Here is a 27,579-nt window from a genome sequence, read left to right as displayed (position 1 = left end):
CGCCGGCGGGCCCCCTGGCGAAACCCCGCTGAAGCCCCGAGTCTCCTACCATGGGGGACGAAGGCAGCAGCAGCGGCTGCGGGATCACTAGGGACCTGCAGAAGCTGAAGCAGCAGGCGATGGCGTACTACCAGGAGAACGACGTCCCGCGCCGGCTGGAGGAGCTGCTCAACTCCACCTTCTACCTCCAGCCCGCAGACGTCTACGGGCACCTGGTAGGGACCTGCTATGGCGAGCTCGCCCCCCGCTCCCCCGCCCGCTCCCCGCCCGCTCCCCCGCTCCCCCGCCCGCTCGCCCGTTCCCCCGCCCGGCCCGGCCCACGCTGCAGCAGCGCGCTGCGCTTGCGCCGTGGAGTCGCGCCTGCGCGCTGCTGGGTCGGGGGGCTCTCCCGGGCGCTCGCTCAGTAACAGGAGTGGAGAAGGAAGCTGGAACCGAAAGTTGAGCGGCAGAAGCGAGAGTCTAGGGGACCCTGGGCGGCGCTGTAGCCCGGAGACTGCCCCGAGCCTGCGGGCATCTTTAGATCCCAGGAGCTCGCCCGCCTCTGGTTTTCTAAAACACAGTCCCGAACTCACCTCGGCCGCTGTCAGGGACCCGGACCGGGCTGTGACTCGGCCGCCCCCGACCCCGGAGCTCATTCCACTGGCTCCCGCTGCTGCCTCCAGATCTCTCAGATTCCAAGCCTGTGCACCCGGGTTTGCATGCCTCATGCACCTTGCTCTGGCTAGGGACCCAACTCCAAGGGCCAGTGAGTACCTCCACTGCAGATTTCACTCGGAGGCCCTTTCCACTTGGCGTCCTTGAACTCTCCCGGGGCGCGTCCTCCTACTGACATCCCAGGGGAGCCTTGTGCATCAGTCAGAGACCAGCTTCGGGGAAGGGAGTTAGGGTACCACTTTGTTATCTCAAGTCTCCGGAAACTCTCTGCAAGGTTAAAACAAGACAAACACAACATAAACGACCCCACCCCTTTCTAAATAAAGAACTTGTGCCTCGGGTATTTAAGTGACCCGCCCCCCGGGGGGAGGGGACACTGAGCAACAGTAATGCCTAGGGACGTTTGTGGAGTGGGTGAGTGAAGCTGTGATAAGGATTTCAGTTCCTAAGGTCGCTTGCTAAAGGAACTGTTAATGTTGTATATTCTGTTTGAAAGGACACCAAACCCCGTGCTGCAGGGACTTAGTGTGCAAGGCTGGAAACTTGCCCTTCTGTTTCCACGTGCATTGCTCTCTGCCCAGTCTGCTAACAGCCAGGCACTGGTCTCTAAGGAGTCTCCCTTTCCTTGGTGAAGGGTGGCTCTCGTTTGCTTTCTAAGTGCTTTTCTACAACATTCTGACCAAAAGCACTGTAGAGAGGAAAGGTTTTATTTGGCTTACATTCCATGTCACAGTCCACAGTCCAGTCTGAGTAGGAACTGAAGCAGGGACCACGGAGAAAGGCTGCTTAGTGGTTTGCTAGCCAGGGCTTGCTCAGCCAGCGATCTTACACCACCCAGGGATGACACTGCCCACAGAGGGCTGAGCCCTGGCGCATCAATCTTGGATCCCTGACAAGTGACTTTCGCTCTGCCACTTAGGAGAAAGCGCAATTCCTAAGAGTCCCAAGAGGCCTCTTAGGTAGCACTTAGGTAGCTGATGGTAGGTGAGACTGTCTTTTAACTTCACGGTTAAAAAGCCAAGATGCCTGCTCGGGAGTCGGGGAGGGGGTGGGATAAAGTCATTCCCCCCTTCATATTTATTAAATCTCAATGCATCACAGTTGTTGTAGAGACCAATGACTTCCCAAACTTGGGAAGAAGTGTCAGGGAGTCAGTTGGCTTGCCACGAAAAGGCCTGCTAAAGAGGGACCCCAGGCCTGTGGGTGAAGATGGGTCTCTGCATTCAAGATAAGAAGTCAGACCACAACACACCGCCCCATTTGCTGGAGACTCGGCAAGGGCTGTTCCAGCAGGTGTGGGGCTAATCCAGCTCCAGGAAGTTTGATAGGATAGAATGAATGGCCTTGTAAGATAATGTGATTTTTCTGATTTTTTTTTTATTTTATGTGTGTGTGTGTCAAAGGCAAACTACTTTTCTAAACTTGCAAAGCCTCCCTCCATATGCAAAATAGTGGGAAAAACCATCCTGGACGGACTGGGACTTCCTACTCTACAGGTGGAAATCTCCTGCACCATTCAAAATTTCCCCAAGGTATGAGGCAATTCAAATTTGTTCTTTAATGCATCCTACCCATGTCTCTGAACTTATTAGCAAGAATGCCTGGATCACAGAAACAATGTTTTAGAATCCAATACTTCTGAAGCAGATACCTGTACGTAGGCCGTTTATTCGTGGGTACCCATAGACGCTTGACTCGTAGAACCAGCAGTGCAGTGTGCTTTGTGTTTCAGTGTGGCTTTGATAAAAGACAACCATGTGTTAACATGAAAACAATCCCAGGGGGAGAAAGGAAAGGAAAATACCTTTAATATTCCAACATCACTATACCTATAAACCTACATTTGGATGTATGTGTTTGAGATATGGAGAATAATGGTTTAAGTAAAGAAAACAATTTATTTAAGTAATTTTAATAGCTGGATGTTGTAGGGGATGCTGTAGGCACGCCTGCTTAGGGGCTGGCTACAGGTGTGCCTGACCATGCCCTCGGAGGAGAGAATCCAAAGCATTTCAACCTCATAGATACAGAACACTTCCACAATTTCAGTGTGACAACCGACCAGAGACGTAATGATGTTCTACTGCAGTTCAATCCTTGACTGCGCCAGTCCAGGGGCACGGGAACACACTCGATGAGATCTCCCAAGTCCTTGACGAGCCTCAGTACCACACTGCCTGAGGTCCAGTTCCTTACAGGAACACTGAGCTGCAAAGTCAGTGAGTCTGCAGTGAACCAACAGGAAGGACACCAGTAAGTTAGAGGAGCATGTGTGCAAACTCTCAGCAGAAACCCAGTCTGTGAAAGAAGAACAAGGACACATGGAGCAGGAAATAAAAGAGGAAATGAAAGTATTGCATAACATCACTAATGGCCTCAGGCTGAAGGACTGGGAACACTCACAGACACTGAAAAATACCACCTTAATTCAAGGGCCTCCTGGATGCCCAGGTGAAAAGGGAGACAGTGGGCTTACTGGAGAAAGTGGTCGACCTGGTGTTCCAGGTTCAATGGGTCCTCCAGGCCTTAAAGGTGATGGGGCCAGCTGGCTTCCCTGGAAACCGAGGATACCCAGGGGCACCTGGAAAGGCTGAAAGATCAGGATATCCTGGATCTAAAGGTCAAAAAGGAGAAGGGGGGAGTGCAGGCACACCTGTAGCCAGCCCCTGAGCATGCGTGGCTACAGCATCCCCTACAGGATGTAGTGCACCCCTGGAATTCCAGCTCTCAGCAGGTGGAGGCCAGGGGGATCAGTAGTTCAAGACTATCTTCTGTTTCAAGCAGTGAGTTCAAGGCCATCCTGGGATACTTGAGACTGTAAGGTATCGGCTCAGGACACCCCAAGACCAAGGTCTCGGCACAAAGGGAGACTGGAGACAGAGGACAAGGGAGAGTAGGAAGGGGTATTTGTCCCAGAGTGGCACAAAGGACTTCCTCTGGATAGAGAGGACACGGGCATAGCTCATTGGCAAATGGCAGTTTAAAAAGGTAAAATGGGAAATCCTGTGTTAGGATGAGGTGTTTAGTTTTAATTGGGCGTGTTAATTAGGTGAGCCAAAGGGGGCTTCTGATTGCTGGACTTCAATAGGTTCCTTGGTAGTCAGCATCAGGAAGAGGAAATGGGCAAATAAGGGAATAGACCTTGGAGGGTAGCTTTAGGAATATGATCTAACGGATTTTAGCAAGACAGAGGGAATGGGAAAGAAAGGCAAGGCCTGCCCGAGCCATGTTTACGATGCTCCGCCTGGCTAGAGTCCCTTCATTGATTCTGCCTCAAGAAAACAAAAGTAAATTTAAAAATCAAAACGATTTAACTGTTTAACTCATGTCACCTACTTTTTATAAATTGCCACAGCCCGTGAGAGGAGAATAATTAAGATGAAATCTGTAGCAATCTTTTGGAGAGGTAGTGTTAGGAAGAGTTCAATGTGGGAATTTTAGGCCGGTATTTTAACAAGAGAGTAACTTGAAATGTCTCAAGAAGTCAAGTTTCTCAATGTTTCAACAGGTATGCAAATATAGCAAGAAAAGTTAATGTATTGTTTTCCCCCTTGAAGTTGGTGATTAAAAAAAAAACATTAATGTTAAATGCTAGATTAATTCTCTTTCCTATCTCCCGGGAGAGGAAGAGAAAATGTGAAACGAGTTTGTGTTGTTGTCAGTATATCTGTTCCGTGGTGATACCTGCTCACTTCGAAGTCCCCGAGAATGCTTTGCCAGAGGTGGTGGACGCCGAGGAGGCAAAAAGGCAGCTGGCAGTGACCACAGCTGTGCAGTGGGTCAACGAGTCCATGACAGAGCAGCTGTGGGGTCTGATCCCCTTCAACCAGGCCGAGGTGGACAGCAGGCTCAGGTAACAGCCGGGCTTAAACACCTGGCTCCTGTCTCTACATTCCCCCCTGTCAACTGAAAATGGCCCCATAACACTCACAGTCCTGTTTTACCCAAGACATTTAAAAATTGTCGGTGGTACGTGTGTGTGTGTATGCACCTGTGTATGCTGTAGAGGCCAGAGTTCAACACCAGCTTCTTCCTTCATCACTCCTCTCTACCTTGCATTTTGAGACAAGGGATCCCGCTTTCCCCTGGAACTGACCTATCCAGCTAGACTGGCTGGCCAATCAGCCCTTTTGTTTCTGCCTGCCCAGGGCTAAAATGACAACCATATATCACCACTCCTGGGTTTTTACATGGGTGCTGGAGTTTGAGCTTGGGTTCTTCATGCTTGCATGACCATCACTCACGATGCTGTCTCCTCACCCCAAAATTATACATACATACATACATACATACATATTACACAAACATTTAGTAATAAAAATAAACTTATTTTTAAAAATAATTCTTTGATATATAATTTTACTATTCATTGAAAACTAAGGCAAACTAGCCTACTAATGAGATGGGCGTGTTTATTTACTTTTACATTTAGAATTGAATGTTGGCTGAATATTTGATACTACAGGACACAGAGCACCTTCAACTTTTCCCAGAGTTGATCAATATTCTTATTTATTTATCCATTGTGTGTGTGTGTGTGTGTGGTGTGGTGTACCACAGAAACATACTTGTGGAGGTCAGATGGCAACTGGCTGCAGTGAGTTCTTTCCTTCCACCATGTTGACTTCCAGGAGTCAAACTCAGGTTGCCAGGAGTGAAGGCAAGTGCTTTTGCCTGCTGAGCCATTTTGCTGGCCCCAGAATTGATCAATATTTGATTTTATAATAGTCAAAGCTAAGAATACTGCTTTGCATAAATACACAGAACACACAGTTCAAACGGCAGAATTATGTTCATATCCATATCTGAAATTGTGTGCTAATCCCAAGCTAAAATTCATTTAACAGCATTTTTGACTTTTAGAATCCTTTGAAGTTTTATTTATTTTCATTTATATGTGTAAATGTCTTGCCTGCATGCGTGTATGTGTATGCCACATGTATGCCTGGTGCTCAGAGGAACCAGAAAAGGTCATAAGATCTCCTGGAACTGGAGTTACTGGTAGCTGTGTGTTACAGATGGTTCTTCCCGCCAGCCTGGTCCCACAGATGCTATATTAGTTACAAATCTGTTGGTGGATGACTAGGGCTTCTTATTGGCTAGCTCTGTCTTAATTGTTAACCCATTACTATTAATCTATGTATTTATAAATGGTCTTATCTATTCTTGCCTGACTGGTGTCCTCTCTTCCCTGGATCCCATGGTGACTGCTCTCTGCCTGCAACTCCCAGAATTCTCCTCATCTCCTAGACCTGCCTATCTTGCTGCTGTATCCGAAAGTGTAGAGTTATTACTGTTAGAATCTTGGCTTTTAAACAAGGGGACATCTAGAGACTACAGGATCCAGTCTTTTCGAGATGTAAGCTATCGATCTTTTCCAGGGACCCAGCACTGAGTCAGGACTCCCTTGGCAATGCCCTATCTGTCATGGACCTTAAGATGAAAGGGCTTGGAGATAACAGTGAAAGTCAATACGGAGGTCTTTATCAGGGTCTCTCTTAAGTTCTCAAAGGCCTGTTCCTGTTCCTCAGTCCATCCCAAAGGGTGTTGCCCCAGATGTAGCAGAATACAAGGGTTTGGCAATTTCAGCAAACCCAGGTATTCAAAGACGGCAGTATCCAACAGTTCCCAGAAATTGGGAACTGTTGGAGTTGGGATTTGCAGTATGGCTGCTATGCAGTCCTGGGACGATAGTCTTTTCCATTCTCCCATCTCATATCCCAAGTAAGTAACCTGGAGTGAGCAAATTTGGGCTTTCATTTCAGGAACTATAGCCTAACTGGGCTAGAGTTTCCAGAAGGCCTCTAGTGGCTCTCAAGCCGTCTTCCTCATCTTTAGTGGCCAATAATAAAGCATCTACATATTGAAGCATGGTTACCTCAGGGTACTTACTTCGGAAGAGACTTAATTTCTAGTTGAGTGCTTCATCGAGGATGGTGGGAGAGTTTTTGAACCCTTGAGGCAGTCTGCTCCAGATTAGTTGTCCTGATACCCCCAGTTCAGGGTCAGTCCATTCAAATGTGAAGATGTCTGACTTAATGTCGACAGAGGGATGGGGAAGAATGCATCCTTTAAGTCCAGTACAGTGTAAACGTTATGCTCTGGTGGTAGTAAACTAAGAAAGGTATAGGGATTTGGAACAGTTGGTAAATGGATCCTACTCTCTTGCTCACTTCCCCAGTCTTGTACTACTAGTCCGTAGTCTGAGTGCCAGGCTTTTGGACAGGCAGCAAGGAAGTGTTTCAGGCTGACTGACAATGAACAAGTATGCCTGCTTCAAGGAGGTGCCTGATGTGAATCTCAATCCCTTCCCTGGCCTCTGAACTGATGGGTTCTGCTCGACTCCATTGGGCATTGCCTCAGATGTTTTTGTACTATGATGGGTGGCATGTGTTTTGCCAAGCTAGGAGGATGGTCCTCTCCCCAAACTGTGGGGATTTCCTGCATCAGAAACTTTTTACATTCCCCTTCCAGGGAATGGGTTGATTTTTGAGGAGCAGATATTCCTCGACTATTGGGCAGGTTATAGTTAAAGCCTTGGTGGGGCCTCCCAGTTGCAACCTGAGAGAGTCTCCTGAGAAGGAGATTGCTGCCTGGAACTTGTTGGAGAGGTTCTGTAAAGGGTAGGGACATTTGAGAATAATAATAAAAGAATGAGTCTCAGTTCCTTGCCCTAGGTTAACAGTCCAGTTAGTGGTACATTTATATCCTTTGATATAAATTGTCCCCTGTACTTCCATGGTTTGGTTGGTGAGGGGTCCTAGGAGCCCCTGTGTCCACCAGAAATTTTACAAAGGTTGGCCCCCTATGGTGAAAGGGGCCCTGGTTGGAAGGAGCCTCGGCCTTGTTAATCCCCCACAGCTAGGATTGGCTTGGGTTTGGGGGAACCTACCTGTTTCCTGTATGGACATTCATTTTTCCAATGACCGTTTCTTTGCAATGGGCACACTGGTCCTTTTGTAAGGTCTCCTCTTTTTATCATGGTGTGCACGGGAAGAGTTGGAAGTGGCCGGGGCTGGTTGTGCAGCCACAGTGACATTCCCCATCTCCTTTATCAAAAGACCTTCTTTGCTGTCAATGTTGTCGAACACCTTCAGGGATATTTCTAGTAGTTCTGACCTGTTCTTTCTTGAAAACCCATCCATCTTTTGTATCTTTCTACATATTTCAGGGGCTGGCCGAGTAAGAAAGATTAATCACCTTGAGATTTGCCGGGTCCTCTGGGTCTGCAGGAGTGAATAGCCAATAGACATCTGGGAGGTGACTCACCTGGGCCGGGTTTCACATCTGCTACCTTAGATAGGTTAGTGGGCTTCTAGACTGACTATTTCATCCCTTCTAACAGAACCTGGTACTATTCACTGAGTGACCACCAGCCTCTCTCTATGTAGTAGTCCTATGAGGTCTCCTTTTTGGCAGGGTGTGACCTCTGCCCTCCGGTTGTCAGCCACTGAAGCTATTCCAGGGAGTACCCCAGTTGCTTTCTTCAATAGTAAACAGGGTATGGAGAATCTGCCAACAGTTGTCTCATGTGGGGATTGAAAAGGATAAAATCGATTAAAGAAACCAAGGAATCAGGCTGGTGCTGAAAGGGAAGTTCTGGTTCTTCCAGTTGAAGAGATCTGTGGTGGAGAAAGGGACATACAGGTAGCAATTGTCAGAAAATGACCATTGGGGAGCAAGTGATGGAGATGTCTTCTGTACATATGAAGAGGCATGTACCCCCTGAGTGCTCATATGTTTCTCTTATCGGTTGATGAATAAAGCACTGTGGCCAATGAGGCAGGGTGATAGGTGGGACTAGGAGACAAGGAGGATTCTGGGAAATGTAGGCAGAGAGGAGTCGTCACTTGATCTCGGGAAGAGAGCAGTCAACATGTAGGACTCCGAAGGAGTAACAACATGCCCGCCATTACTGGGTAAGCCACAGCCTTGTAGCAATACATAGGTTGATAGAAATGGGTTAATAATTAAGACATAGCCAATATGAAGCCCAAGCCAATGGCCAACAGTATTATAATTAATAGACTGTTTTTTGGGGGGTATCATGGCTCTGGGACCAGGATGGCAGGAAAGAATGCTCATGACAAGCAAGGTCTGAAAGAGGTGCCCCCCCCCCCCCACGCCAGAACCAGAATCGGAGGAGCTGGGAGGTCCGTGTGGGATTCCCTGGCTGGTGTGGGGAGGAGAAAAGATGGGATAGGGAAGGAAGGGCTGGGGGGCGGTAGGCAGGCAGAGTTGGAGAAGAAGTGGATGGTAGAGTAGGGGTGGGTGCAGACGGGGGGGGGGCCCGGGGTGAGGACTCCCTAGTGGGGACTGGGGCGGCAAAAGTGGAGGTTGAGATGAGGAGGGGAGAAGAGACATGTCCCTCCTGAGTGCTCCTGAGATCCAGAGCGAAGGTCAGGGTTTAGAATTTGGGTGAGTGGTCTGAATCTCGCTGGGGCCTCCAGAAAATGTTAATCCCAAAGGCAAGACTTAGATCACCACAACAATTTAAAACCAAATTCAAAGCAAGCTTGATTTTTTTTTTAAATTGGGATGCATCCAAGAGTTGGCCAGGAAGTGCCTTCTGAGTTAGGTTAAAGAGAGTCCCTAATCCATTTCGTGGGCCTCTTCTAAGGAGTAAAATCATGAGTAGTTTTCTGTTTTTTGTTTTGTGTGTGTGTTTAGAGACAAGGTTTCTCTGTGTAACAGCTCTGGCTGTCCTGAAACTCACTCTGTAGCCCAGGCTGGCCTTAACTCACAGAGATCTTCCTGCCTCTGCCTCCTGAGTGCTGGGATTAAAGGTGTGTGCCATCACCTCCTGACAAGTAGTTTTACAGAAGAGAAACAATGGGGCAATGAGGAAATAAAAAAAAAATCTTAAAAATCATGTGGTCACCATGTGATTAGGAAGGGGCATCTCACTGAACTTAAGCCTCTTCTCAAAAACAAGTCTAGGTCTTGGGTTGGGAAGGTCAGTTTCCAGGAAACAGAGAGCACCTCAGCGCTTACAGTAAATGGAAATGTATTTCACAGTGCAGCATAATGGCCACTGCCTTCAAAATGGAGTCAGGCAGGTTCCTCAGAGGGAGAGGGAGAGAGGGAGGGAGAAAAGGAGAGAGGGAGAGAGGGAGAGACAGACAAGCATAGGTATAGAGAGGGAGGGAGAGAGAGACTTTTGAAAAGGAGGAGAAAGAGGGTGTGAGATGAAATACTTTTAAATTTTTGCATGAAGAGTGTCAGCACTTTGTCCTCGTGGTTGATACTTTAGCTGAGTATAGAATTTTCTGTTCAATTCAATTCATCAGTTTCCTTCAGTTCTTTAAAAGCATTGCCCCACCAGATCAGGATTGTTGATAAATCCAATACAAATCTGATCTGATTCCCATGGAATGTTTTCATAGGATGTTTTTGTTTTCCTTCTTTCTTTATTGATGTAGTTTTGGTCTGTGGATCTTGTTATCTTTTTACTTCAGAATGGGGAGGGGTGGTGAAATGTGGTATAGTTGCATCTACTGTGGGTTTCCCAAAAGTTTTTACACATGCTCATTCTAAGTCACAGACACCTCCCCTCATCGAAGGAAAGGGGAGCTGGAGCGATGGATCCCCAGTTAAGAGCTCATCCTGCTCTTACAGAGTACCCAAGTTGAGTTCCCTGCACAGCTCACAGCTGCCTGTGACTCCAGCTCCTGAGGAGATTGGACACCTCTGGCCCTCACGGGTACCTACACATGTGTGTGCATGCACACACACAACATGCATACACGCATGTAAAAGTATATCCCTTGGTAAGGGGAAAAGGTAAAGACAACTTCTCAACACCATTTTCATTAAGGATTCTTGAATGGTTTGGTTTCCAGAATTTCATTTACATAAAAAGAAAATCCAGTAACCCTTAACCAAATTACATCTTCAAATTTTATTTTGAGAGTATAAAAAGAGCTCAAATAATTTAAATGATAAGAATTCGATTCTTGAAAAAGAAAAGGTTTTAACGCCATCATTATTTTATTAACCTTGGAAATTAAAGCTAATTTGTTCTTCATTAGCTTAAAAATTAATATTATTGAGACATATCAGGGTCAGGTTTAAAACGTGACATCCCATTGCAAAGTCTTACATTTCTTGCCACCCAGGATATTCTTTGAAAATAAAGTACAAGAAGATAAAGAGAGAAGAGAATTGGAGAGGAGCCCTGAGGAGCCCGTGCTCGTGCCTTCCCCTTTAATGCCACAGCCACCTCCGCCACCTGCCCCCAAAAAGAAAGGACAGAAGCAAGGTGAGGGGCTGGTCGTCTTCCAACACCTTTAGTTGCAAAGGCATGAGGAGAAAAGGCTGGGCTTTGGGGTAGGCAGTGCCCAGCCAGGTGCTGTCCACCTCCCTTGAAACTGTTACGTTGAGGGGACAAGGATTTTATTCCACTTTCCCTTCACTTCATTTGAGAAACAAAATGATTGTGCTCTTATGCGTAGGGGAGCGCTGACTGGATAAAATCCCTTAACCAGTAGCAGTGGGAGAGAGGGGGTAAGAGGAGGTGGGTGCATGGAGGGCAGGGATTTGCATCTCCCTGAAAGTTTCCATGAGGCAAACAAAAGCCATCCCACACTAGGTGGTGGTGGTGGTGGCACGCCTTTAATCCCAGCACTCGGGAGGCAGAGGCAGACAGACGTCTATAAGTTCAAGACCAGCCTGGGTTACATAGAGAAACCCTGTCTTGAAAAACCAAAAAAGCAAAGCCATCCCATAATAGAGTCTGCTTTGATAAAGGCAAGTTCTATGATCTAGTGGCATATCTGTTAGACCCGAGAATCAAGAGGAGAAAAGACCACATCCACAATTGTCCAGTTAAATCATGCAGTATTTGGGGGTCCACCTGGGACTGACCAGGTGGCAGTCTCAACCTAAGCTGAGATTTGAGAGAGCAGCCCCTGCTGGCCTCTTGAGGTCCTTTTTGTAGGAAAGATAAGGTGTTCACAGGGCGAGAGAGTTGGCTGTTATACTTTGCTAGAGAAATACGATGAAAGAGAAGGACCATGGGTAAGGAAATACATCGTGGGAGTGGGGTCGCAAGTTTAGTGTAGGTTGAAAAACACATTTTGCAGTTTACAAAAGAAATGTATTCTCAATTTCAAGTAGAAATCATAGCTTGCAAAGGACTTAACACAGGACACACAGGAACTTATTCTTAACTGTCTTTTAACTGCAAACAGAAACCTTAACCAGCAAGGGTATATTGTTCTGTTTTGGTTTCACATAGCACTTAGCATTTGTTTTCTGAAGCTTTGCTTCAATCTGACTTCTGCTCCCGTTTACAAGAGTGCCAAAGGTGGCCTCTCCAGTATGTTAGTACTAGAACTGCCCCTAGTATTGTATTTTTATCTCCTAAGGACTCATGTCTTGTTTCCTTCAACTTGCCATGACTGCCAGTAGCTTACATGACCCTAGGCACACCTGGACACTCGATTAAAAAGTGGGTTTCATTAAATAAGAAAACACTAGCCAGGCGGCGGTGGCGCACGCCTTTGATCCCAGCACTCAAGAGGCAGAGGCAGGTGGATCTCTGTGAGTTTGAGACCAGCCTGGTCTACAGAGCAGGTTCCAGGACACCAGGGCTACACAGAGAAACCCTGTCTTGGAAAACAACAACAACAATAATAATGAGGAAGAAGAAGAAAAGACTGGGCCAGGAAGGAACGCAGGAGTCGAGGAAAACAAGGATCTTCATTGCATTGCTTCTGCTGCTGAGGTTCAGAGAAGAGAACAGAACTGGCTTAAGCAAAAGAATTACATCAGATCTATCTTTTCCCAGAGGGTGTGAACGCTGCTGAGCCAGAGGTGGGGTCCGGCAAGGAGCTTCATTTTGACTCCAGAGTGAGAGCTTAAGGAAGGAGAAAGAACGGGTGGAGAAGCGATTTTCTCAGTATTAACCATGCTGGGTGCTTATGTGTCTTCTTTCCACCGAGGACCCAAGGTAGCTGTGGGGAAGAACCAGAGGCTTAGGAGGGCTTGAAGAGACAGGGTGGTTCAGAACTGGTGGAGTGAAGATGGGTGAGGATTCTGGGTGGACTGTCAGGCTTGGGGCTGTAGAGGTGATAGCCAAACAGCTTTGGGCTTAGAGAAAAGGCAGCAAGTGAGGCAAACGCATGAAGAGGTGCTCAGTGTTTGGGTACGTAGTCTACGTCTACCGTGGCATAGAAGAGCAGGGCTTGGAATTCAAAGACTCTAACTTGAGTCTGCATCTACTTCCCATAACATGTTGGGGAAGTAACTTCCCATAACTTGTTGTTTTAACTTTGGCACAGTGGCTGTGCCTTCATCTGCTGCTATTTTAGTCAGGAGTTGCAACGCCACAGTTACCGGCCTGCTTCTCCGGCAGTGTGGCTCAGCAGTGCAGGCTGCAGCCTGGTGGGATTCTGTTCCCACAGGCACTGGGCTCTGTGGCTGCTGTTAGCAGTAGCTTTAACTAAATCTCTGTCACTCTATTTGTAAATGAGACTCAAGATTCAAAGGATGGGGTGAAAACCTGCTCGTTCAGAAAGGTTGAGTAGAAACTAATTAATTTTCTGTCTTTTCTGGCATCTCCCCGAGAGTATGTCCTCAGCCACACCACTCAGAATTCCCCCTATATTACTTCCTGTGTCCCTCTGTCTCTTCCAGATGCCCTCTGATGCTCTATGATGACTTTCTGCTCACTCAGCCCCCTGACCCAAGGTTAATTTTATTTAATTAACACCAGTGCAAACTCGGGGTTCACAATTTGGTTGAATATCCCATAACAGTCTTGGGCAATAAATACATTGTGGTCTCTCAGCCACAGCCAATCCCAGTCTACTTACATGCAAATGTGGGCGTGGCAACATTGACCTCATCTGATTATGGACAAAGTTCACGGTGAGTGGCCCAAAACTCATTAGACGGAATCCACGGCTGAGGGCGACCTAGTACTGCTTTAGTGAACAACCCTGGAAATCCCTGGGAGCCCAGGAGGAGGAGAGTCCCCCTTGGGGTTCTCTTTCATCCATGCTGGGTCTTCTGCGAGTGCAGCAGTCAGTGAGGCTTGTAGAAACAAACCCTCTGCTTCCCTTCTAGGGCGGAGGGACACTCTTGTGGAGAAACCTGTCCTACCCGCAGAGCCCCCCGAACCAATCCTCCATGGCAGCATGGCCATCGGCGCCGTGTCACTAGCTGTTATCAAAGCCAGTGCCCACCTGACCAGTACCCCCCTGTACATGAGCATCACGTCACTGAAGCATGGCCAGGTCAGTGAAGGTTGCATCCCATCGCTGGCTGCGTGGAGCCTGGAGGGTGGCGGCGCCAGCCTGACTGCCATTCTCATGCTCCCTTGCTTCCCTGGTGTTTCAGGAGCAGCCCTCGAACTTCTCTATGCCTTTGCTGATGGGATCTGTACTCAGCTGTGGGAAGTCATCGCCTGGGAAGCTAAATCTCATGAAAGAAGTGATGTGCATACCCCATCCCGGATTAACAGCCAAACAAGTACCCGAGATCAGCTAAGACAGTTTTCCTACCCGCCCACCCCCCAATATCTTCCACCATTGGTGAAATTTGGTGTAGACCAAGGGAAAGCGCATCAAATATACGAAACCGTATTTTAGGAAATCGGCAAGAAGAAAGCAGGGCAAACAAAAGGAAACAGACCCTCATGAAGTTTGGCTTGGTCCATGGCTCGTACAAGTGGCTCACAGGAGCCAGGCTTGTGAAAAGCCGTCATCTTCCAGTAACAAGAGCATCTTTACTATAGGCTGTAGCAGGGGCTTGGGCTTCCCAGCAACCTATCCTGCCAAGCAAGAACTCCCAGCCAGCAGACAGCCCAGCACCCACAGGGCACTCAGTGCTCACCTGTGAAATGAATGTATCCAGTGTCAGCTTCCCCTCAGTGTGCTGGTGTGGTGCACTTTGCCCTCCAGTGTCCCGAGAGTCACGCCTCCCTCGAGTCCCCTGCCAGTTAAGCATTAGAAGTAACTACCTAAGGTTCTATCAGAAGCAGCAGAGGGAGTTCCCCCCAGCACCCCTCCAGCAATGTGTGAAATTCCCCTAGCTTACCAAAAATAAGCTTCATGGAAGTTTTACTCGTGCTCTCTCTCTCTCTGTGAAAGAAATGCCTTTTAGACAAAACTATTATTCCCTCACAATTTACATTTCCAGGTGACTAGAGTTTACATGTGAGGCTCAGATTATCTGTCAGGTCATATGCTGACCCTGTTGCCCGATCCCGCACTTAGTTGGTACAGCTGTGCACTCCACGGGCTGCCCTTCATCTTCAGGTGCAGAGGTCCCCACAGACCTGTTTATTTTTATCTTATGTGTATGGCGTTGTGCCTGGATGTATGTATGTCTGGGCACCCTGTTTAGACAGTGCCTGGGGAGGCTGTAAGAGGGTGTTGGATTCTCTGCAAATGTTCTGTAGATGATGGGAACGGAACCCGGAACCCAAAACCCATGTCCCCTGCAAGAACAAGTGCTTTTCCAGATGGCCATCTCTCCAGCCCCAGTGTCCTACTTCTTAAGTGACAGAGGATTCACACTACTCTAGCCAGGCCTCCTTGGTGACCTGTGACGTGTATTTCTATGTTGTCCAGAGGCTATGATAAAGAATGGTTAGCCAGTTTTCACAATGAAGATGCCAAGGCAGAGCCTGTCACTCACACTCAAGCCAAGTCAGAGATTATCATTTTTCCTCTCACTGTGTGGACCACCTAAGTGGCAGTCCTCAGTAGGGAGTCCACACTGGCCCTCAGGGTATGCGTCTCATGTTTAAAATCTGCAGACTGAAGTTATACACATTGGCTGTTCTGCTTGCAGGGTATAGAGTTGCTTCTGGAAATTCAGAAACAAATTAACAGAATGATGGAGATGGTACGTAAAGGGACCCTGCGGTAATTACTGACACGCAAATCCAGCTCCTAGTTCATTTGGGGGTTAAATCAGCATTGCTGATGTTGCTATGGAGAATGCATTTGTTTGCTTTGGGTTTCCTATCCAAACCAAGTTGTCCTAGCTTGCTTTCTTGTGCTGCAATAAACGCCACAACTAAAAGGGCAGCATGGGAGGAAAGGGTTTATTTGGTCTCCACTTACAGGTACCAGCCCATCACTGAACAAAGTCAGGGCAGGAGCCTGGAACTGAAGACTCGGAGGGATGCTACTTACTGGCTTGCCTCCTCTAAGTTGTTCACCTACCTTTCTTTTTTGCATAGTCTGTACATTTAATCACTTTAAAATCCCTCACATTATCTTGGGTCCATTAAATAGAACCAACAATGCTCGGCCTGTTTAAATTATAAAGGGGTGTGTGTGTCAACATACAAACACAACCAGGATGGTCCTGCTGGAGTGGGCAGGAGAGGAGAGGGCACCTCTAGGGAGGTGGCTAGGAGAAAGGCAAGTGGGCTCCCAGGTGTGAGGGCGATAACTGTCCTAATGGGGGGGTCCAAAAGGCACATGAGATGGGGCTTAGGGGAGCAGTGTATGGATGGCACCACACACTGGAGGCTGGACTCTCCTATATCAATTAACAACTAAGAAAAGCTTCACAGCCAGGCGGTGGTGGTGCACACCTTTATTCCCAGCACTTAGGAGACAGAGGCAGGTGGATCTCTAAGTTTGAGCAAATTCCAGGACAGCCAGGGCTGTTATATAAAGAAACCCTGCCTGTCTCAAATGCCCCCCAAAGAAAGAAAATGTCTCACAGACAGCGGCCACAGCCAGTCTAACCTGGGCAGTTCTTCAGAGTCTCTCCCTATGCGATCTGGGTTTGTGTCGAGTTGACGGTTGAAGCCACCTGTGACCTAGTGCACCCATTGTTCACTTGACAGTGGATCTGTCTTCAAAGGTATAATTCATTTTTTTTTTTTTTTTGTTCCCGAGACACTGGCTCTTCGATAAGATCACCCTCTAACATTTCATGATTTCTGGCTCTCTCCAAAAATCAAATACACTCTGATGATTTTTCTCTGAGAAAGCAAATCCCACAGTGGCAAGTAGTAGTTCTGAAGTCTGGGAGAAGATTTGGTATCCTCCTGCCCAAAAGCAGTTGTGCACACACATCAGGAGTTCCCAAAGTGACCTGTGTGCTTGGAGGAGAATCCGTGTGTGTGTGTGTGTGTGTGTGTGTGTGTGTGTGTGTGTGTGTGTGTGTCTTGTCTGTCTGTCTGTCTGTCTGTTGGGGGGGGGGGTAAAGGGCAGAGGAGGTTGACCTAAACATGGACTTGAATGGGAGAAATAGTCAGGGGCTTTAAGAAGAGCATGTCTGGAGTGATCCCTGTATGTGTGTGCGTGTGCGTGCGCGTGCGTAGAGCTGACTTCATATGCGTGTGAACATGAGTGAGACTCATGTCCCCTAAGAACAGCAAGCCTCAAGACCCACAGCTCTGCTTGCTACACTGGGCTGTCTGAAAATACCAAGTGACAGAATTTTCTTTATCTTCTCATTTCACAGCTCCCAACTCCAAAACCAGAGACCAAAAAGGGGCATGATGCAAGCAAAAGAAATCAGGTAAGCATGTGTTCTACCCTCTGTTGGGTGCTGTGTGTGCCCTATTCTCCCCACTCCCCCATCTTTCCTCACCCCCCCCCCGCTTAATATTCTGCTTCGGAGACCAATCCTAAGTTAAAAAAAAAAAACAGATGTGATGGGGGATGTCCTTTATATATGTTTCTCTTATTGGTTGATGAATAAAACACTGTTTGGCCGGTAGAGGCAGGAAGACAGGCGAGGCTAGGAGATGAGGCCATGTAGAAATACGTAGATTTATAGAAATGGGTTAATAATTAAGACAGAGCTAGCCAGTAAGATGCCTTAGCCATCAACCAACAGTTTAATAATTAATATAGCGTTTCTGTGTGCTTATTTGGGTCTTAAGGGGCTGCAGGAGCTGGTGGGACAAGAAAAACTTCAGCCACAGTAACTTTGCTCCAAGAGTGCTAATGTGGAGCAGGGGTTCGAGTCTTCCTCTTCCTGGCTGTAGGTTTCCTGGAGAACCATTGTCAGCTGCTGAAATTCACAGGGTTTCTCTGTGTAGTCCTGGCTGTCCTGGACCTCCCTCTGTAGACTATGGTGGCCTCAAACTCAGAAATCCTTCTGCTTCTGCCTCTGGAGCACAGGGATTAAAGGTGTGCCCATTATCTGAAATCTTGTTTTTTTTTTTTTGTTGTTGTTGTTGTTTTGTTTTGTTCTTTTTCGAGACAGGTTTTTTCTGTGGCTTTGGAGGATGTCTTGGAATTAGCTCTTGTAGACCAGGTTGGTCTCGAACTCACAGAGATCCAACTGCCTCTGCCTCCTGAGTGCTGGGATTAAAGGCATGTGCCACCAACACCTGGCTCCATTAGCTGAAATCTTAAGATCACAAAGGTAGCCTTTATTGAAGAACAGGACTGAATCTGACCTTACAGGTGAAAGACTTGGGAGAGAGCCTGTCTCTATAAATAGCAGAGTGGCATAGGATAGTCTACATAGCCATAAAATCACTAACTGATGGAGAAAGAACAAGGCAGTGTTCCCACTCGTGGAGACCAGAGGACATCTCAGAGGAGTTGGTTCCCTCCTGCCACCATGTGGCACTTGGGTGCCAGGCTTGGTGGGATGTACCTTTCGCACTGAGTTATCTTGCTAGCACTAATTAAAAAACAAAATTTAACAATGATGCTCACTTAGAAGAAACAAGAACATAAGAAAGTCAGCTTGGAAGAGGGGGACTGACCAAATTAGAGACCCATGATTTTTACAGGGATAGCTCAGGTTAGCCCAATGAACAAGGGCAGAGCCAGTCAGGTAGAGCAGTTAGGCTCACCGAAGAAAGCAAAGCAGACAAGTGTTGGGGAATGAAATTTCCAGACCAGGGTTACGGGTGGGGTGGCTTAGAAGCAGAAATCATCAAAAATGGGAGAAGTCGATCTTTGGAGACCCAAGTCCACTTAAAGTCCTTGTCTGTCACAGAGTGTTCCAGGAACCTAATCACATGGTGGTGACTTGGACCGTTCTCTCTTGACTTTGCAGCAGCCCATCACTGGCAAGATGTCCCATCTTGGCTGTCTAACCATTAACTATGACACCATAGAGCAGCCACTGCTTCTTATCCAAGGGGTCTGCTCGAGCCTGGGGCTAGAGCTGGGAACCAACCTGCACCTGGCCATCAACTGCGCCGCCCACGAGCTGATGGACTATGTGAGTTCACAGAGCAGCCTCCTTGTTTACAGGACGTGATTTCTAAGTTGGAACTCACCTGAATATTTTCTGAACAGATGTCATCATATCTGCATAAGTAAAAATGGAGTTGAGAAAGCCAAATTAGGTAATAACTAGAAAATAATGTACTATTATTTACTATATTTACCCAGGACTCTGGACAGTGGGACAGCGTCTTTTTTATTACCTCTGTATTTCTTTTTTTTTTTAAAGTAATATAAAATATCATGATGACATATGGAAATTCTGCAGTTGAAATTGACACATAAAATGAAGGTTTTTAAAAGTGAAAAAAAGTATAAAATCCCTTCATTTTTCCAATTTCTTAGGCACCTATATTTAATTTCGTGATTTATAGTGTAATAATGAAAGCTGTTGGGAAATAATTTAACAGTCTGGTATGTTTTGTGAGTGTAAGTCATTTGGTTGGTAAATGCTGAATTTGTCAAGCGTGAAAGAGCATGAAATCGCGCCCTGATACACACATGCTAGGCAAGCATTCTACCACGGAGCCACATCCCCAAGGTGTTAACTTTATGCGGAATATGGTTTTATTCCAACTAAATACATCATCGTCCCCTGCCTGGACCATCACCTGGCAATCACTTCACCTACAGAGAGAAACATTTTAAAAGGAAATGAAAGTTGACTTCCCCCCACCCCCACCCCCAGGCCCCATCAGCGGTTCAGCTCTGTGCCTGGGAATCTGTGCTGTAGGAAATATAGTCAGGTTCCAGTTTTACACGCTTGCACACACTTCCCACCCTCAGATGCATCCATGCTGGATCCCCGTTTATAAAATGCCCATCATCTTGAAGCATGCTAGTGCCAACTTGGTAATTAATGTCGGTTCAGGAGACATGGCAAATAGGATTTCTGACTTTACTACAAAGAAAAATTTGAACAGTATAGAAGAGCCGTAAGTTTTGGCTGATTTCTAGAAGTTATTTTACCTTCTAAAGAAACTAAGCACATAAAGGGATGTTTAAAGTAATTTCCTATTCTTCGTGTAATGATTGGTTCCTAGGCATACCGTTAAGAAAAATAATTGCATGTTTTCATCAGTAACGTATACCCAGAACTATGAATATACTGACTGCTAGTGCTAACGAGAATGAGTATTTATTGCTTATATTCAGTAAAATGTATTAGCTTGATATCAGATAATTCTTACAATAATGTTAGTTCAAAGTCATTAGCATTTCTTCACTGACAAGACAGGATTTTTAAGCTTCTCATTATAGAAACCAAAACTTCTTACTGCTTTTTAATGTGAAAAAGGTAGAAAATCCTTTTAACTGTAGACGTCTTAGGAACCTGCTTAGTTCCAGTAGAGCCCAGTTCTATTAGCTGGAGCAGCAGGAGGGTATTAGCAAAGCAAACCGCCCACTTCCTAGCATCCCCGGTGCCACCCCTGGTCACAAACTTGAAAGCAAGCTGCTTTGTCTCACAGGACTAAACTGGATCCTCCAACCCCATTTAATCCCACACTTAAGGCAGAAGTCAAATGAATAGGTTTGCACCAGGACCGTCCCCTTCCAGGGCAAGTGGCAGGCTACCTGAGGAAAAGCCACCTTTCCAGGGCCACTTGCCACTCCTGTTGGGTGTCAGTTTGCAAAACCTTTGCCCTGGTTTCAGAGTGTATTATGTTTACAGAAAGGGAAGTGAGTGACTTGTCCCCTGTGAGCTGAAAGGCAACGGTGTGTTCTGGAGTGGGTAGGTCTGTGTGGCAATTTATGGGTTTGTGTTATTGTCTACCTACCCGGGCAGCCAGGGGCCTGCACTACCATGTCATAACCTAAACAGAAAGCCACTCTTCTCCCACTCCGTATCTGATGTGTTTTCTTGTGCAGAGGGCTTCATCCCAAGGCTGTGGGAAGAGCTCGCTGGGGCATCCAGAGCAACGGTGACTTGCCTTCCCCGGGTTAAAAACTTTATGAAATTTAATTTTCAGGGAAGGGGGAGGAGGGGGACTGCTGCAGTCAGGATATAATGTATGTGAGAATTGACAACAAGCAAAAGAAAGTACAGTGCAGAGATCCTGCAGCAGACTGTGCCTTGAAAAGAACTCGTGTACAGTCACTGGGGTGGATGAGTTTGGGGGGCACCGTCACCATCACCGATGAGCACTCATCACTTTCTCCCACTGTCCTCTTCACTCACGTCAGAGTAAAGGGAAGTACGAAGTGATGGTGGGCGCCCACAAGAACATGGCCGAGATGATGGAGCTGTACGTGGATCTGATCAACAAGTATCCCTTCATCATTGCCTTAATCGATCCTTTCAGGAAGGAGGTGAGCAGGCTCCACCTTTTTCTGTCTTACAATGTGCATTTCACACGTGATAAAGCAAGCAGTCTCACCTTTCACACGGTATAACAAAGCAGAATACAAACCCCATTCTCCCGGACTCTCTGTTGCTGGAAACGCGTTGTGATTTGGGCTGGGCCGGGCTGCTTTGTTTTGGCATTTATGAAAAGGCACTTACCAAGCAAATGAATAGCAGAAACACAATCACCTAGGAGCGTGCCCGTCTGTGAAATGAAACGAGCCATTCGCAAGCCCTTCAGGAGCACCTGTGTATTTACAAGCAGCCTGACGGTGGAAGCCGTCCCTGCTGTGCCAGCCAGTGCTTCGATAGGCTAATCATATATCATTTTCATGTGCTCATGGAAACAGGACTTTTATAAAGCCAGATATTCCTCAGGCTAAGGCCAGTTACTACGTATGCATAAAAGAAGCATGGCTGCATTTTGAGAAGGTCTGAGACCCCGAGGGTTTTACAGCATTATTCAAGTGAACGCATCTGACATGGGCCACGCAGAGGCCATGGAGGACCACATCCAAAATTGGAATTCTTGATTTTATGAATTTGAGAACCATCTGTATATGGAACAGATGTCTGCTCTGAGACAGCTAATTAGGTTCCAGACAATAGGAAAGCTAGATCTAATTTGGAGTTTCGGGGTTCCCCTTTCACAGCCTAGAATATTTACAGCACCCTCAGAAAATACAGTTGATCTCTGGGCCTCACTGGGTCTTGTTACGACAGTCCTGAGAATGACTGTATCTCTGTCAGAGTGCGAGGACCCACCTGCACAGTCAGCAAATGTGGGATGGGCTTGAGATCTGGTCCAGCGGCCAAGATAACTTGGTCATCTTGTTTTGGTTTGTTTTGGTGTGCGTTTTGTCGTCCCCCCCCCACACACACAAGATCTTTAGGCTCAAATTAAATTACTTAAAGCTTCTCTCCACGAAGCTTGCTGATTTGTATAATGGTGGCACAGAAATCCTTAGGACTCAGAAGTCAAGGAAAATGTTTTCTGTGTTTCAGAGAAAGTGTACGACTTGATTATGTGCTGTTACTCCTGTTGCTTTGCAATGGCGTTCAATGCATTGTAGTGATCAACTTTTACATATTTACCCAGGACTCTGAACAGTGGGACAGCATCTATACTGCTCTGGCTTCCAGGTGCTACATAATTGCAGGGGCCGCTTCCAGAAGCATCTCTAAGGTCCTAGAGCACAGAAATACCAGCACCCCCAAGTCCCATGGGCTGATCATAAGCCACACAAACCAAACCACAATGTCTGACCTGGTGGAAATAAGCCATCTTCTCGACAGTGAGTAACATATCTACCCAAGGGACCCATAATGGCTTGGTTATGGAAGGAGCCAAGCCCACACAGCATGTCCAAGTTAACAAAAATCGAGGGTTACATCCTGAAAGCAAAGAAAGTTGAGCCATTGGTGGGGAACTGAGTGCAGATTAGTGCCTGGCATCATGTTGTTCTGTGGCAGCCTTAGTCCACGTGGCCAGACCCTTCACTGGTTACCAACCACAGCTGCCAGCTTCACATCGGGCTTTCTGTCCCTAACAGAGGGACGAAAGCCTGGTTCCCTTCCAGAGGGCAGAACCATCTTAGCACACTCATCTCTTTGCTTTAGGCTGTTACTTTGGGGTTCAGAGGAGTATCAGAAGGGGAACCCAGCCCTTACTGCTAAAGAACAGGTTTAAAGCTTTGCATCCTGCTCTGGGAAGTATCTGGTACCTCATCCAGGTCACCAGAGACAGTGCAGGTCTCGGGCTCAGGTGAGGCACCAAGCACCACGAGGGAGTAGAAGGGCTGGATGTGTTAGCTTGCCAGGCCTGGCTAAGGCCCTGGGAACTTCCCTCCACATCATGACCAGTATGTTTGCTCGTAAGCTTGGGGGCCTGAGTTCAGTCCCCAGAACCCATGTATAAAGGTCAAGGGCATGCCTGTCATTCCTGTGATGGTGTGGTGGGAGCTAGAGACAGGAGGTTAATCCAGCCTGCTCGGTGAAATTCTAAGCTAATGAGAGACCCCGACCAAATGCATGGACACATGTATGTATGCTAGCCTACACACACACATGCACCCACATGGACACACATGTATGTATGCTAGCCTACACACACACATGCACCCACATGGACACACATGTATGTATGCTAGCCTACACACACACATGCACCCACATGGACACACATGTATGTATGCTAGCCTACACACACACATGCACCCACATGGACACACACAATTAATATAATAATAAGATTCATTTTCTCCATGAGTCCAGGAGATTCTGTGTGGAAGGGTGAGTTTCCATTCCCCCATGTAGGCACGGCCCAAGTAAGGGTGTAGCAGTTAACTTGATTGAAACTTAATTGCCTGTAATATAGCCAGTCCTCCAGGGGACATTTTACTTTACACTGGCATGGGGAAGTCTGGGATTGGGCACAGTTTGGAGCTAGATGACTTTTAGAGGGGAGTTGGTCTATCTCAACAGTTAGGAAAAGGCAAGAAGATCCCATTTAAGAGAAGCAGTGTCTTTTTGTTTTGTTTTGTTTTGTCTTGTCTTGTCAGCATGGGGACCTGGAGCAGGAAGGAGGCTCAATAACTGTGGTACCAGGAAGCTGCCTGTCGGTTGACAGCACTGTATAATAGCATCAGGATGCAGGTCCCTAGCAAGGAATCTGGAAGGAGCAGGATCCTAGGCCAGGGTCCGAGGGGTGACAAGTGAGAACCAAGGGGTTGCTGCTGGTGGATTTGGGGCACTGGGGAGAGCAGCTGGGTAGCAGCAGTGGTAGCCGTTTCAGCCCTGGGGTAAACCCTCACGGCAGAAGGAACAGTCCACATTGTCCTCCCCAATTTCCTGAGGAAAATGGAGGTTAGCAGAAGTTAAACCTTCCCTCGACCCTTGGTGATCCCACTTGCCCACACTTGCTGGTTTCCAAAGTCAGGACATGCCTGCCATTACTTTGGCTCTGATGCTTTGCTTTGCCATTCACTATGTCAGCTATTCCTCATCCTTCAAGTTTTGGCTTAAATGAACTTGTTCATGCTACATCTGACCTGCCGACCCCTGATGGTTCTGCTCTCAACTTTCATCATAACAATAGCAACCTGTGTCTTCCCTCTGTGGTAATGTTTATGAAGACTTGTGTGGTCAAGGGCTGAGGTCCCCAATGTCACATAAATCCAGTGAGGTCATAGCTGTCCTGTACACTTCTGAACAGTGCCTGACAAAGATACCATCATCAGGGGCGTGAGCTAGAGAGATGGACACTCTCAGACCTGGAGCAGGCCTCAGAACTGGCCTGGCAGCCAGGGGATGGGGCAGGTGCCGGAAGGTGGGCTGGCAGAACTGGCTAAGTGGTGAAAGCTTCCTGCCTGAAAAATACCAACTCTGTCACTATAGAAATCTGCCTTTCATCGACCTTGGCAAGTTTCAAGGGGTTTTGAGACCCTCAAATGTATAAATATTAGCAGCTCTGACATATCCAGGAAAACATTGCTTTTGAGTTGATTTCCCCAGGATGAGCTGAGAAAGTTGCTGTGCCAGGCAAGGACTCCACAGCCCATGATTTTGAAACACATTCTTCTACATGGAACAGCAATGGAATTGAATGTCATAGCTGTGGTCTTAACAAGTTGACCTGATTTGAGCATCCTCCCCTGTCCTTTCAGTAGTAATAATACTGTATGCTATAATCAGTATATCTTAAATTTAATAACATGTGCCTTTGTGGTTTTGTGTGCATGTTGATGTGAGTGTGTGTGTGTGTGTGTGTGTGTGTGTGTGTGTGTGTGTGTGTGTGTGTGTGTGTAAGCGCGCCATGTATATGTGCAGGCCAAAGGACAGCCTCGGGTATTGGTCCTCTCCTTCCTCCTTGTTTGTGACAGTCTCTTGTCACTGTCCCACTGCATTGGCCAGGCTATCCTGAGAGCTTCCTGGGTTTCTCCTGTCTCCTTTCCCTGTGGAAATACCGATATTACTACGTGATTACAGATGTTAGTGGTGTGTGCAGTTTTTACAGGGGCCCCAAGGATCAAACTCACTACTTCATTCTCGAGCAGCAAGTGATTTTACCCATGGCGTATCTCCCCTTTTTATTTTTTTTAATAGCACACAAGGTACTGAAGAACTAAACAGGTAAAGCCAGGGAGATAAAAACACAGATGTTTAAGTGGTTAGAGAGTCCGTTCATCCCCAGAAACTCTGAAATCTCTAGCAAACTTGTAGTTTTGATCAGAGCCCTCCCTCCACAAGTGTGAAGGGCTTGTGAGCCACACATGACTGACAGGAGCTGCTGTTGCAGGTCAGAAGCAGCTGGCCATCTTTGGGAGCACAGAAGCAGAGTCCTCTGATGACAGCCTTGTCGATCTGGTAAGTGCAGCACGATGGTCAATTGCAGAGCTGCCAAAACACTGCTTTTATGATGAATTGGTGTTTCAGGGAAATGCAGTCTTTGGTGGAGAAAGTCGAGTAACCTTTTATGAAATAGACTTGCTTCCGCCCAGACAGCTCCCTTTCGCAAAGCGCTAATCTTTGAACTTTTTAAAAGAAGCAAAATTGAAGTCCGGGGAAAATGATGGGCACGATAAAATGACTGGGGTATACACGTGCAATCTTCCCTCCTAAGACGGGGTGGGAAAGGCCAGGCCGTGCTACGGTGAAATCGGCGCACTCTCAGGACTAGTAAAGTGTGCCTGATGGTCTGTGAGGCACACCATCTGTTTGCCCTTCAGTGCTCAGCTTGCCAGCAGGCCACTTAACTTCCATAAAGATGAAGAGAAGCCCCCCTCACAGAATCCTGCAGCAGCCTTTTCTTCTCTAAAGGACGGCTTAAAACCGAAAATCTCCTGTTTAAAACAAGTTGTTTCTCCCCCAACTCCAGGCTGTTGGACTCGGTGCCCGGTTTATCAAGTTGGGGGGTCTTTCTCGGGGTGAACGGGTGACCAAATACAACCGCCTCCTTACTATAGAGGAAGAACTCATCCAGAGTGGAACATGGGGTATGTGCTGCTTTCTCCTTTGTTTTCCCTCAGCCGTGAATAAGGGAACAAAGATTGGAAGGGAGGGAATAGAAGCCCCTCAGCAGGAGGGCGGGACAACCCAAAGACTACAAATCAGTGCTGACTAGAGCAGGATGGCACTTGCCACAATGTCCATTGTTGGCTTAATGGATTATCTATTTACCTGAATGCTTAAGGCTCTCACCACCCTTCTCCTTGCTGAATTGGCTGCTTGGTGCTTTTCAATAGAATTAATTGATTGGAATCTCCAAGCCTGCCTTTTGTTATGGCCCAAATTATACTTAAGGTTTCTCTGCATAGCCCCTGGAAGTTACAGGCAGATGTGTTCCTTCTGGAAACAACTTGTTTCACGACCCACAAGTAGGCAGCATGTTGATTCTAACGTGGCACCACAGAGAGGATTAGGTCCCACCCCTCCCCGAAGAAAGCAACCCAGCGCTTATGAAACCCGAACTTTGTAAATGTGCATGGGGAGCTTCTTGTGTCCCCCTTGGAGAGAAGCTTACTAAATACTCACTTCTAAAGGCAGTCAAAAGCTTAGCCTGTGTTGTTTACTGGGTGATACAATGGCTCATCCTCCCCCCACCCCAGGCCAAATTATATTGTTGCAAATATCATGTCATCCTTTGTCATTCTGGTTTGTGGGGACCTCAACGACCTCTCCTATTTCTAGAAACCAAGAAACTGCTGCTTCAGAACCCTGGGAGACCAGAGGCCTAACCCCTTCTTAGGTACTAGGCCAGTGGCCCTGGCATTCTGGAGTGGATTAGGGTGATTATTGAGAATTTCTGGAAAGCTGTTCTGAGAACTGAGAACACCCCATTGAGCAGGCAATCTTGGCAAAATGTCAGCCACTAAAGTATGGTTGTTACTACATACAGTTCTGCCTGGGATGGTCATGTCTGCCCTGGTTTCCCCTGGGGCAGTTGGTGCTCATTTGTATCATGTGCAGGGCTGGGCTTTGCTGGTGTATATCAGAGTCCTGAATGTCACAGTAGGTGAGACAGAAGGGAGAACAAGTGACAGGCTGTTCTGAGAGTCTGGAACCTTCCTGGATGAGTCCAGTGATGCTACAAACATCGGAATCAACCCGCCAGTCAGGACTGTGAGCTTTTTCTTTGCTTCTTAAATAGGTTTCAGTGAGGAACACAATTTTTCTTCCTTTCAAGAAGACGCTGAAAAGACACTGGAGTCTACAGCCATGATGGCCGAGGAAACTCTTGGGCCACTGGAGTCCATCTTCCCCACAGAAGTGTAGGAATCAGCTAAAACATGAACCTCATGGGGCCAGCCAGATTCCCAGGGCACACCAACACCGCAAGTGTTGTCTAGCTGGTGTGACGTACGTCTGTCTCTACTCTTTAACTCCACTAACTTGTGCACTCTTTTTATTCTTTTA

General features: G+C 47.1%; 1 protein-coding gene and 1 pseudogene across 2 annotated transcripts; both read left to right on the top strand.

Moving 5' to 3' along the window:
- On the top strand, positions 1-27,579 carry Eno4 (enolase 4). 2 transcript variants are annotated; one of them, XM_035443054.1, is made up of 14 exons: positions 1-215; positions 2,058-2,186; positions 4,317-4,507; positions 10,773-10,915; positions 13,726-13,895; positions 13,999-14,130; positions 15,457-15,510; positions 17,092-17,148; positions 18,649-18,816; positions 21,006-21,131; positions 22,265-22,460; positions 25,463-25,530; positions 26,042-26,159; positions 27,350-27,579. In XM_035443054.1, exons 1-14 carry the CDS (start codon positions 51-53, stop codon positions 27,436-27,438), a joined length of 1,806 nt encoding a protein of 601 aa, XP_035298945.1. In that variant the 5' UTR covers positions 1-50; the 3' UTR covers positions 27,439-27,579. The 2 variants fall into 2 exon arrangements, with proteins under 2 accessions (XP_035298945.1, XP_027262679.1); XM_027406878.2 differs by having other exon boundaries at positions 27,314-27,579.
- LOC103160776 lies at positions 2,519-3,324 on the top strand (annotated as a pseudogene).

This window comes from Cricetulus griseus, chromosome 3 (assembly GCF_003668045.3).
Source record: "Cricetulus griseus strain 17A/GY chromosome 3, alternate assembly CriGri-PICRH-1.0, whole genome shotgun sequence".
NCBI classification, from domain to species: domain Eukaryota; kingdom Metazoa; phylum Chordata; class Mammalia; order Rodentia; family Cricetidae; genus Cricetulus; species Cricetulus griseus.
Note: the sequence above shows the minus strand (reverse complement) of the source record. Positions and strands in the feature narration are given on the sequence as shown.

Bases quoted from the DNA above. Each gene is read 5' to 3' on its own strand.
- Eno4 (XM_027406878.2), top strand. From the start codon at position 51: ATGGGGGACGAAGGCAGCAGCAGCGGCTGCGGGATCACTAGGGACCTG. The intron at 4,508-10,772 runs GTAACAGCCGGG...CTTGCCACCCAG, and splicing joins GAGGTGGACAGCAGGCTCAG to GATATTCTTTGAAAATAAAG. The intron at 15,511-17,091 runs GTACGTAAAGGG...CTCATTTCACAG, and splicing joins TTAACAGAATGATGGAGATG to CTCCCAACTCCAAAACCAGA.